This window comes from Mytilus galloprovincialis, chromosome 8, assembly GCF_965363235.1.
Source record: "Mytilus galloprovincialis chromosome 8, xbMytGall1.hap1.1, whole genome shotgun sequence".
Lineage (NCBI taxonomy): Eukaryota > Metazoa > Mollusca > Bivalvia > Mytilida > Mytilidae > Mytilus > Mytilus galloprovincialis.
Window position 1 is genome coordinate 26,025,786 of NC_134845.1, and position 13,776 is coordinate 26,039,561.

Here is a 13,776-nt window from a genome sequence, read left to right on the forward strand (position 1 = left end):
CAGCAGAGGGTCACCAACAGGTCTTCAATGTAGCGAGAAATTCCCGCACCCGGAGGCGTCCTTCAGCTGGCCCCTAAAAAAATATATACTAGTCCAGTGATAATGAACGCCATACTAATTTCCAAATTGTACACAAGAAACTAAAATTAAAATAATACAAGACTAACAAAGGCCAGAGGCTCCTGACTTGGGACAGGTGCAAAAATGCGGCGGGGTTAAACATGTTTGTGAGATCTCAACCCTCCCCCTATAAACGCTATCTTCAAGGATTTATATTGATCTAAGGTCAGACTATTGATTTAATTTATTATACACATGATTACTTGATATTAATTTTAATACATTCAATCGATTTTATTTGTTTATGTTTATTATATGTCTATATAACGAATTATGATGTTTAATTTAATTTAATTTTAGTTTCATTCACATTATTGCTTTGTCTTTTATTGAGGCATCTACTGTTGATGCTATCCACGCTAATTGCATTTTGTTATGCAGATTATTTTGGCAACTTCCTATGAGGTATGTAATTTATATTTAATATTCGATGCTCGCCGGGAGTCATCTAATATGGCTAGACAATAAAATTATACATTGTACACCTAATTGCTATTTGATGTTGCAAATTATTTAAGAGAATTATACTTAACTATGCTTCCGTTAAGAAATATTTAGTAAATGCTTTAAATTGACATTTGATTAATTGATTTATCATCAATTCTTTTCCGTCACAGATATCGTTTTGTTTATTTCATGTTTACTTTTATATTTAGTTAAACATATATTTTAGGATTGGTAACTATTTTTTATTTTACACTGTGTTTATTTATTGGAAGGTTAGTGATGCCTAGGGGAAAAACTGTCGCGAGGGGAAAAGGAGTTAAAAGAAGGAGAACAGCCCGTGTTACTGATAATGACAGGACAGCTGCACTGTCTCAAACAGAACATGATGTAGTGCCGCCACGGACGCAAATTACAACATCTAATGCATCAGGACCATCTACCACATTTAACAGTTCAGTGGATTTACCGAATAATGAAGAGTCGTATTCACAAACCATCAATGAACAAGGTACATTTCAAAATTTTGAATCTAATGTTAATTCTGTACATGAAATTGCTAGCATCAGCAATGATTTGGGTAATAATGTTTCTTGCAATATCAGACAAAAAATCTTAAATGGTGAATATATTGATCTGGGTTGTTTATTGTCGAACCCAGTACCTATTGATGATAATTCTAATACTTTAATAATTAAAGATGGTGTTCTACAATCTAAACCAAAAGCATCAACAGTCAAGATTAATAGTATTAGTCAGTGGACTGATGCATTTCTGATTTTCATTGATATTTACCTGTCAAGTCATTTGGGAGAGGCAAGAGGGCTTCTGAAATACATGAGTAACATACGACTGGGAGCTAGTAGGGTTCCCGGTTTAGGCTGGAAGAGGTATGACGAGCAATTCCGTTTAAAAAAAATAAGAATGCCGTCTTGTAACTGGGGAACAGTTGATTTAGAGCTTTGGTTACTCTTCATGTATGATGATAGCACACAACTTAATCCAAACCCTGTAACTAATGCGTATAAATGTTATGATTATAACAATGGATCCTGTACTAGGCCTAACTGTCATTATTCACATAGTTGTTTACGTTGTTCAGGTATTCACCCATCGGTAAACTGTACACGATATGGTGCTCAGACAAATTTTAATTTTAGGCGTGGTCCTAGATTCGCTGCTGGATAACCAAATAACAGTTCGCAACGAGGCTCGAGTGCTAATCCAAGGGCAGCTGTCAGATTCCAGCGACCACCTTTCCACGGTTCATTCAATCGCTAATACGCCAATTAAATTTGATGTTCTTTGCAAGTTTCTGGAAAATTATAGTAATAAAACAGTTGCTTCAGAATTATATTTGGGATTTTTGGAAGGTTTTCGTCTAAATTATACTGGACCTAGGATGACTACTGATTGTAGAAATCTAGTTTCTGTTTTTGGCAATGAAGTTGAAGTTGCAAAAAAATTATTGAAAGAAATTAATTTGGGAAGAATAGCTGGTCCATTTCACAATATGCCACTTTTTAATCTAAGATTGTCTCCGATTGGCTTATGTCCTAAAAAGGATGGTTCTTGGAGGCTTATACAGCATTTATCATACCCACACGGTTTAAGCGTAAATGATTATATTGATAAGGGCTTGTGTTCTGTGACTTATACGCCATTTGACCATGCACTAGATATGGTGGGTAGCCAAGGAAAGTTCGCCCTAATTGGAAAAAAAGATATCAGCTCGGCATTTAGGCTTTTACCAGTAAACCCGGATGATTTCGAGTTATTGGGTTTAAAATTTTTGGACTTTTACTTCGTGGACCGCTGTTTGCCTCAAGGTTGTAGTCTGTCTTGCGCAACGTTTGAGAAATTCTCAACATTTCTAGAATGTATCTTTAAGGACAAAACGGGATCGGAAAGTGTTATACACTACTTAGATGATTTTTTGTTTGCAGGCCCGGGGACTGATTCAACTTGCCTTAACCTGATGAGTGAATTTGATTGTTTATGTGATCGTTTAGGAGTTCCTTTGGTACATGACAAGACCGTCGGTCCAACTCATGTTCTTACTTTTTTGGGGCTTGAAATTAATACAATTGAAATGTCTGTAAAAATTCCCAAAGAGAAATTGCTGAAATTGAAAACAATAATTTCAAATTTGTTAGGCAAAAAAAGAACAACATTACGTGTTCTCCAGTCTTTTACAGGCATTTTGAATTTTTGTTCGAGAGTGATCCCTACGGGTAGGGCATTCAACAGACGTTTTTATGATGCAATGTCAGGAATATCAAATCCTCGGCACCATATAAGGCTCACTGCGTCAATTAAGGAAGACATAAGGTTGTGGTCGTTATTTTTAGATTGTTTTAATGGCAAATTTTATTTTCCCGATTCCGATTGGATATCAAATGTTGATATGGAGTTATTTACTGATAGTGCTGGGAGTGCGTTTGGTGGATGTGCTTCGTATTTACATCCTAATTGGGCTTTCTTTCCTTGGCCGTCATATTGGTTAGGTTGCGATATATTAAAGGACATTACATTTTTAGAGTTATTGCCTATTGTTTTAGCCTTTCATTTGTGGTATGCGATCTTTGCGAATAAGAAAATTATATTACACGTTGACAATAAAGCACTTGTTCATATCCTGAATTCTAAAACGTCTAGATCAAGAAGGGTAATGCATATTCTTCGTCCTTTAGTCTTACAAGCTATGGTTTATAATATTCAGTTCAAAGCAATGCATATTACATCAAACAAAAACTGTATTGCGGATGCAATTTCTCGTCAACAGTGGCCACGGTTTCGTCGCATGTCACCAGAGGCGCTACAAGAACCAGAAAAGGTCCCACAGTCTTTTCTTCAAGTGATCTCAAATTTGAATCCAACAAGTTGTTAACGGCGTCAATCTCACCAAACACAAGTGACACTTATGAAACTGCTGTCAGGTCATTTGATCAATTTAGATCTTCACACGGACATGCCATTGTTTGGCCACCCTCACTTAATGTTATCTGTAACTTTATAGCATATTTATCTGTGCGAGGTTATGCTCCGTCTACTGCCAAGTCTTATATTTTTGGTATAGCCTTTAAATGTAAAATGTTAAATATTACTGATAACACTCACAATTTTATAATTAAGAAAATGTTAATTGGAATGGAAAGGCTTGACAAACGAGTGGATTCAAGATTGCCAATTACACCACAGATTTTAGATAAATTGATTTCACTATTACCATCTGTATGTCTCTCACAATATGAGACCTTATTGTTTTCGGGGTTGTTTAGTTTGGCGTATTTTGGTTTTTTCAGGATAGGGGAATTAGTAGTCAATAAATCACTGGCACATTCTCACACTTTGTCGTTAGATGATTTTAGTTTTTCAGACAATAACGTTTCTATCAACCTTAAATTTTCAAAAACTGATCAGTTAGGCAAAGGTAGTTTAATAATTATACCTTCAATTAATTCTCATGTATGTCCTGTTCATTTATTAAAAATTGCTTTCTGTGATTTGGTCACCAGAATCTAGTCATCCGACGAAAGTCCCATTTTACAAACCCAAGGAAATTAGATGCACCCCAATGTTACTATGATGTCTATGATGTCGTCCTTATGATCCAGTGTCGCTAATGTTTTGTTGTTTATTTCAATTAGTACTCAGTAATTGCAAAATCAAAGCTTCAGTGATGACTTTGCCTTATAAATATCATAAATTCATTAAATCTCTATAAGGATTTCTTTACATTAGCAGTACAATTAGTGTACCATCAATACCAGGTTAATGAAGATTCATATCGCTAGGGTTGGTATCCATCTTTCTTAGTTTCAATCTATTTCCGTACCTGTCTGTTGCATGATACATATACAATATTAGGTAAAATAATGTCAGAAAAATATAGACTTTTTTGCATGAAGCTGAGAAACTGGGGAAGGACCAGGTTTTACCGAGCCCTTCCCTAGTTTTGTGACGAATACAAAAAAGTATATATTTTTCTGACGTTGACCTCATATTGTTTTTATGCTGCAACTTAAATTAATACTTTGATAGCTATTTAAATTGTAAACTTATTTTCAAACTTATCATCCCTTAATGAACCTCTGATTGCAGAAAAATTGATCCATGATACATTGACTTTGCACAAAACATAGCTGTATTTAGGAAATAAACACAACTAGTTGCAGTATAACAAGTTTTATCTATATTGGACATGTATGGTATTCCAAACTGATATCTGCGGTGATCAACACATTAATTGATATCAATTAGTATGTAATCGAGCTGAACTTAAAAAACACCTTGAGCTAATTCACCATTTTTTTTCAAATGATTCTATTTTCTCGGATAGATTCGTAAAAACGAATAAAAACATTTCCACTTTTTAATTAGATGTCTTGTGACTGTGTGTTGGTTCTTCGTGTTTTATTGTTTATGGTATGCTATTTGTTTCATTGGCGTAATGACCATGTATTACTTTATTGATACATAGACAACGACTAGATTAATAATCGGGACTGCAAAACCATTAGAAAAATTATAGGCATCTAGGTAAGTTATTAAAACATGTCAGTGCTTTATTCATCTAAATGGGTGTTGTTTCTAAAACAAATTACGCGACTCTGGTTATTTATCGATGTCTGTGCCAGATATCACATTCGAAGTAAGATGTATTTGTGGGTTGCGATACTTATACATGTATGGCTTTTCAATATGTGGTTTTGAGTGCTCTTGACGAAGGTTAATTCAGAAAGGCACTATGAAAGCACAACATTATGTAAAGTGTTATTCTCATTTTTTGTTTTAAATAAAATTCAAATCTAATCAATAAAAACTCTTGTTTCAGTAGTTACACTTTCATGACGTATTTACAAGTTTGCCTGTTGTGAACTACCAATTAATATTCAAAATGTTTTTCCTGAGAACGTTTATTGACAAAACAGACAAAATTACTTCCGCCTCCTGCATACTATGTTACATAAGGGGATCCTTTCATGCCAATATTTTAATTTATTCGATCAGTTAGTCAGACATTATATAATACATCGAGGATCAATTAATGGATGACTATATATGGTTGTAAAAACTAATTTTATCCCTATTTAAGGGTTTGGTATTGTTTTGCTTATTATTGAGTTTTCTGTATTTAATTTTTTTTTTTTTTTGGTCCTCAAAGTCTATACATGTATGTTGCGTCAGTCTAGCCATGAGTCTCAACATGTTAAGTTTTACAGCAAGTAATTCTAAAGCAAAAGGTTGTTTACATACATGTATCTGTTGTGTTAATGGTGGTAGATATTTATAATCTGCTATTGTTTAACCTGTTACGAAATAAGGATGTTTGAACTATGGAAAAAATATGTTTTACTTATGTTTGGTTGACATGTTCAAATGTTTGGCACATATAACCCCTATTAAAGATCTTTTCCACAATTGGCGTATATCTGTTTATCTAAATTGAATGTAACGAACGTTTCTGATATCTTTTGCTTTATTCACAGTAACATTAATTACCCTCGCTCTTGAGTTCAACTGTGTAACACCAAAGTCATAGTGAGGCCTAGCTTAAGTACAGTTACCAATATTACCAATATTATAATGTAGGTGACATGAATTAGTTCTTTAAACGGATTTGTAGCTAGGGCCAATTCAGCTTTTCTCATCGCTTCATCTTGGTGTCCGTCGTTTTTGTCCGTACTTGTCAGCTTATGTTTTTGTCCGTACTTGTCAGCTTATGTTATCGTCCGTACTTGTCAGCTTATGTTATCGTCCGTTAATTTGTACAAAAATCCTCGCCTCTGAAATAACTAGGATGCATTTCACAAAGAAACCGTTGCTACAATTATCATTAATGTATTTACTTTATAAATATGGCCTATGACCCTGCCTGCTAACCAACATGGCCGACATGGCTAGATATAGAACATGATAGGCCTTTTACCATTTTGTGCTATATGGCAAATTCATACTAGAAAAATAAAAACATTGAATAGCAAAAATTGTCAGCAACTCATTTTTAAAATAATTTATATGTCTGAAATCGTCAGCTGACTCCTTATTGTAGTTCTTGTTCTAGATTCAACGACTTTTTTCGTCAATTATCTCGAAAACTATTGAAGATAGATAGACACAGTTAATTATAGCACAAATGACCAGCAAGACAAGATTAAGAACCAAGTCATTTGTTGCCAAAGTCATTAGTAAACTCTTTTATTTGTTTTTCAATAGTAAGGATGTAAAAATACTCCTACAAACACCACCTGACTATGGGTTTTGAGGTTATTATATATATAACATTGAACGTTATATACAAGACTATCCATTTTAAAAAAAATTCTTATTCATTATTATATTAGAATATAGTTATTAAAGAAGAAAAAAATCTACTAACTAAAACTCACACTTTCTCTCCGGCACTACCAACACACAGTCACTGCAATCTTAGTAAATACCATTAGTATGCATGCATGTCTATATATAAAAGTAAAAATCAAATATCAACTGCTCACTATAGAATAATTTAAAGTATAAACTATAAACGATAATAAATCTCGAAAAAGATTTATGTAGTAGGGAAACAATCGTTCATAAGATCCTGCTCTAGAACTATTATTTTTGTTTGCAATATAAAATTCATTAGATTGGTATTTGTTTTATTCTGGATTTAAGTCCTATTACCATAGGAGCTATATTTCTTAACTTACATCGGAAGGTGTAGTTTTAAGCTATAATAAATAACAAATTTATAAACAAACTCTTAGTAATTAATCCCAACAAAATTGCTTTCTTACTGATGCTGAATTACTCATCAAATAATTAGATTTTTAGGTAAAAATGACAACCACAAATTGGAGGTAACAATTGAAAAAGACGACAGCTATGTTACAACAGCCTGATTACCTAGTTAACAATATATGCATGAGCTTGAATGTCCCGATTCATGAATATCAGCAGTGGTTGCATTTTGTCATGTCCAAATATGCTCTTCATTAGGAGAAGATGACGATGAGAGCAAATATTGAATAGACTATGGTGTATCACTCTTTCAAATGATTACGTGCTCTACATATTACATATATCTACATGTGTTTCTTATTAACGTATATTTACATTAGTTGTATGTTTCATTATTATACCGTTATTTTAATTGGCTGACAGCAATTTCGCGTCCTTCTGATGCATAACGTGTGTTTGTGATCCTAGCTAAAAAAAATGAATTATAAGTATTGAACGCTTCTTTTTGTAATTTCACAGGTTGTAAAAGCGTTGACCGTCCTCACATTTCTAGAATTTCCGCGCTTCATACAAAATGTGCTTCGGTCAACACTTTAATACCCAAATGAATTTACAAAAAGGAGCATTTTATTCTTAAATGCTGGCCTCGAAATAACTGTTGTTTTTGTGTCATTTGGTAGCCGTCTCGTGACTGTAGTATTTGTTTTTTAAAACTTTTTTTGATGAAGCATCACCGAAGAGTCTTTTGAAGACGAAATGCGCGTCTGGCGCACATAATATTAATCCTGTCTTCTCTGATGAATTTTTTCACCTGTTCCATAATTGAAACAAACGAATTAAAAGAATACAATTCAACATCGGGCCTTGTGCTGTGTTATGCTCTTTGGTTTGGTTGTTGTCTCTTTGATACATTTCCCATTTCTTTTCTCAATTTTATCTTCTTTTAAATAGGAATAATTTCGAAATTTTCAAGTTGTTCCCTAAGTTGTCGTTGGTTTACACTGTGAAATCAGATAATTTACTCTACTTCAATGATTTAACCTGTTTTTAACTTAAAAACTTAGACTCAATAAATTGATTCCATATTTCTGCGTTCTGTATTTGATTAAAAGGTAAATATAGTTCTAGATACACTTGAAAACAATGAAAAGGCTTTTAAGGTAGAATGACTAACGCACGTATAATTCATCCATAAAAAAAAAACTATAGATCTAAAATTGCATTTATTCAGATTGAATATTATCCATAGCAAATACAGGCTTGTGAAGATGAAATTTAGTGCACAATGGTCCACATTTACACAATCGGCTTGTTATGAGTATCTGTAGTTTATAAATAATTCTTAGAAAGAACAGTCAATTATTACATTGTGCAATTCAACACTTTGATCATTTAAAATATTTGAAATTCCTCAAATCCTTAACCTGAATATTTTTTTTCAAAACGATACATGTAGCTATGAGGGTCTGGTTGGGGTTTACAGAGAACAACAGGACATACAACGAAAAAAAAATAACATGGTGTTAAAACTTAAGGAAATTAAAACAAATATGGTCAACGAAACTAAAAATAAATAAATAAAAATGATCTTAATAAATGAAATTAAAAAAAAATGAGCACACCGTATAGACATTCAGCTTATATACACATAGTTGGTTAAATGTTATATATATACAATAATGAAAACAATATAAGTATGCAGACTGTAAAAATAAGTTGTTTACTTTGTTCTTTAAATTCCGGAAAGATTATATTTTATATGCCTGATTGGATCTTTTAGTTTTAGAATAGTTTACATGAATTAAGTAACATACTTTAGATATTATGAAATAGACCGTATTAACGAGAATACATTACTCTATTGATTTATTAATTAATTACTTAACTAACACATTCTTATAAAATATTTTCCTATTTTTTTTAACGTAGTTTAAGTTTCTTGTCATACATCCAATCAAATGAACTACGATTACATATTGCAAGGCACTGATGTTTGAAAAAGAGAAACTCAGAACTTGTTAAAACTACTGTACATGTATCCAAATTCAATAACCGAATTTAGTTTTATTTCTTTTCCACATTTTTGTCGAGAAATGCATCACCGAGCTCACTTATGTTTCAATTGATCACTGTTTATTCCAGCAAATTTTAGGTGAACGAAAGACAACCCTAGTTCAATCGCAAAACAAAAACAGATAATTTATGTCAAACTTTTATTGCAATTCATAAATGACGTTTGTCCGACGCATGTGTACTCGCCTCTTTCGGTTTTATCTTCTCAAGGAATTTAGGCAACCAAATTCATCTAAGATCATTCACAACTTTTCCTAAGTTTCTCAATATCTTCGCATCTTTATCATGCATGAAATATTTGCCACTGGGTGTTAAGCAATCATAATTAGATTGTTTTCCTTATCGAACTTGAAATAAAGCATACACTGTCTACAATAAATGTTGCTTGGTCCATGTAACTTTAACAGTACTATACTAAACTTGCAATTTGATTATTTCGCTTTTTGGAAGTTTGATTATTTTAAAGGCGTAGGGGCAATTAGGCCCTTATTTGGCCAAAAAATTCCTGCAAATTTAAAAGACATCATACATATTCTTATATTACTGAAAACTTGATTAGGGTTCAAGGTACTCAGGAGTACAAAACAAATTTGACATTGGACAAGTTACCATGACAACAAAGCATGACCTAATTTGCATATTTTGTAAAAGTTCGTGATTTTCATTGGTTTTCATCCTATTTTTAGTATTATATTTTAGATTGCAAAAGTATGTGCGTAACCAAGGAACAACTTTATATTTGGTGAGATTATGTCAATAGTCATAATAAAGCTTCTGTTAAATTATTTTGTTGTTTCTTGGCTGCGCACGATGTTTCCACAACGGAAATAAAGATAGAAAACTGCAAAAATCGTGTATTTTTCCGACGTAGTCGGTATAGTTTCGGTTTGTGCCCTTTGAACTTAAGGACGCTTAACTATGGCAACAGAATACGCATGCTCGAAAATCCTTTCTGTGATTCGACAAAATAATACTGTCATGGTTGGTGATTTGGTTGTGTTTGAAGAAACGTCTCGTTAATTATATCGTGATGGAAAGCAAGTGAAAAACTATAAATATCTTACAAAGATTTATATTTTTATCAAAATAATTGTTTCTCCAATAGCTCTTTGCATCCGTGACTGCTGTTTATTCGGGACAATTATATAATTTTTAATGTAACTTAAAACTTGGTTGTACGAACGGACATGACTTTTAGAACGCACCTACTCATTTGAGATTTCCGCGGGGTTTTGGTGAATGTAAACAGAAAGATACGAGGACCGAGAATACTGAACACAAACAGAGAAAACGTTATTTAAATGGTATCTTTGTGCTTCTGAAGGTTATCGAAATGATAGTTTTAAACATAATACTCAAATTTAAATACGTCGGATATCTGTTTTTTTAAAGATAGTTCTTGTTTGTCGTATTTGTGAAAAACAGTCATGTATATTAGTTTAAACAATATTTTATTCAAATAAATTGAATTGGATTGGGCAACAGGCATAGCCTATGTAAGCCCTCTCCACAAAACAAGGTACAATATATTACATTCAAACAAAGCAACACATACACAAACATAAAGACAAAACAGAATTATTTTTTCAAAAATACCTCTTAGCTGACTGGAATGATATTTCAAATAGTTAACTCAGATCAAAAGTATGACTATTTTAAAATGCTTCAAATGTTAACTCAGAAAGATTATGAAAAAATAAATTATGAAAAAAAAGTTTAAGTATTTTAGGTTATATACTCCAACATTGATTTAGAGGTCTCACATTAAATTAAATGTTCTCCAGTCAGCTATCTAAAATAATAAATTTAATAACTCATTTTTAAAACAACATGTTTGATATCATGACTTTTTTGTACTTATTTTTACTAAATTATTGCACCTGAAGAAAAACGACAACGAGTAGTAACCATATTGATACATTAAAGAATTATAATAATATAAAAAGAATTTAGAATGTTAATAATAAAAGAAAAAAAAAATAGATTTAAGAAATTAAAGATATACAAATTGAATATATGAATGATATAGAAATAAAGGTGCATTTATTAGCTTTTTAGCTTTAATAATATTAATTTCAATGTACTGTCGTTTCATTATACTTTGTTTCAATTTTAATTTTTTTTTAAGCTGGTTCGGGTCTAAGAGCTTAATATAATATAAAATACAGACATACGAAGTAAAAGTTAATTTGGTTTTGGACTATAAAATACATTTCATTATACAAATCTCTCTGAATTTTTTATATATTCATTTAACAGCCTTAACTATCTGCACATTGTCTTCAATACTCATAGATTGATCACCAAATAGTATCAAGTTTAAATCAATATCAACTCCATAAGCAGACAGTTTATCAAGGAGTGTGATCCTGTTAATAGTGTATGATGGACAATCAAAAAAATAATGATGGTTGTCTTCACATTTATATAAACATTTAGGACAGGAAGGTTCTTCTGTCAAAAAATCATGAAACAAGTGAGAATTTAAATTACTTGCATCGTTTCGTAATTAACAATGAATAATATTAAATTTTCTTATACCTGAACAAAAATATTTAGGAGGAACTTCTGGTTTATATATTCTATCAAGTACAGATTTGAACTGGTTAATCGAAAAAGCATTTTTAGTATTAGTATCTAATTCATTCCAGAGTTTAACAACAGATGGTATGAAACTTTTATAATATGAAACTGTTCTGCACTTTGGGATGGTATAATTCTGAGAGTCTCTCCTAAGATTGTAATCATTCGGTGTGAGAAAACAAGGTTCTAATAAATCTATCATATAACTTGGAGAAAATCCATTTTTTATTTTATAAAATGTAGTAAGTTTATGCTTCTTCCTTCTGTCTAATAATTTTTCAAGACCTATTTCAGTGTATATATTGACGTAATTGATACTGACGGAATACTGAATTTATGGTGTCGCAATAAACGTTGTGCTAGGCGTGCTCAGCCAGCCCCTAGAAAAAAATGTGTACTAGTTCAGTGATTGTGGGCGTCATACTTAACTCTGAAATATAAGAATGAACTAAAATTAAAATCATTCAAAACTAAAAAGGCCAGAGGCTCCTGACTTGGTACAGGCGCACACATGCGGGTGTGTGTGTGTGTATGTGTGTGTGTGTGGGTTAATATGTTATGTGAGATCTCAACCCCTCTTCTATACCTCTAGCTAATGCAGAAAAAAATTAAACACAGCAATACGCACAGTAAAACGAACTTTTAAGAAGTACGAGTTCTATGACAGAATAGAACACAAAAGAAACTAATCTAAATGACAATGATACCTTAGTTAACAAAGGACTACTAGCAGACTGACATGCCAGCTCAAGACCTCAATTAAACTAAAACTTTATCATATAAATATCAAGCATAATAACTCCCTGTTGTATTTATAATTGCTAATTTGTCATCGTCCTGAACATGCATGAAATATTTGCCACTGGCAACCAACAATTGATCATTCAAAAAAGGTTGTTTACATACAAATTACAAAAAGCATAGGTTTCAACTGCCTCGAGCATAGTAGTCTATATATATAATATAGATGGATTTTGATATGGCCAATCACCTTATATTTACTTGACTTTCAAATATTCAGTTTTCAATGTTCTGTAGATGAATGCTTTACTTAAAATTCAGCGTTTTACATAGTCCGCGTTTTTCGAGAGCAACAATGGTGTATGGCAAAAAAAAAAAAACAACATGCAGACAGCGTGACTCTCTCTTTACACGCCCCATTCTGACTGGACGTATCTGTCTTCTTTTATTTGATCAAAGTTGATTGTTGTGCAATCCCTTAAAAATTCACAAATAACATATACGGAACTATTCCTTCATACCAAAAAAATCCAAGCATCAGTCCAAACATTGTCTAATGGAGCAACCGTTTAACTTCAAAAGTTGGGTATGGTTGTTTTGTCGATGTGAGAATTTTGTTTTCGCGCTAAGTGCGAACATCTTTTTTTAAACTTTTTCAACGCTATTAATCTTTTTTGGTTAAAATTTTAACAGTATTAGGCACGGGAAAAATCTGGATACCGAATATTTTGTTATGTCCTCTGCTTGGGCAGAATATCATTGCCCCCATCAAATTGGGGACCAGAATATTTTTTTAGGAAAAAAACATACCCCCTTTGAAATTAAATGGTCGTTCCCTGACTAGGCTCAACCTTTTCAAATTTATAGATCCGCACCTGAAAAATGTACCATTATTGAAGCCTCCCATGGAAGTATCCAAGTCAATAGTGTCTCCTTAGTTAAAAGATTTGCATTGTGGATTCCCAAATAGACTATCATTTATCAGTGATAAAACTTTTTTTTTTTTTTTTTTTTTTTTTTTTTTTTAAATATTTCAATTTTCAAAATGCCGACGCCTTCAAATAGCAGCAACTATTACATAAGTGTGCA

General features: G+C 32.3%; 1 protein-coding gene across 1 annotated transcript; it reads left to right on the top strand.

Annotated features, from left to right (window-relative positions):
- Window positions 1-270: 270 nt before the first annotated feature.
- LOC143042908 (uncharacterized) lies at window positions 271-1,752 on the top strand. Its single transcript, XM_076215417.1, has 2 exons — window positions 271-525; window positions 840-1,752. Exons 1-2 carry the CDS (start codon window positions 521-523, stop codon window positions 1,750-1,752), a joined length of 918 nt encoding a protein of 305 aa, XP_076071532.1. The 5' UTR covers window positions 271-520.
- The last annotated feature ends 12,024 nt before the right edge of the window (window positions 1,753-13,776 follow it).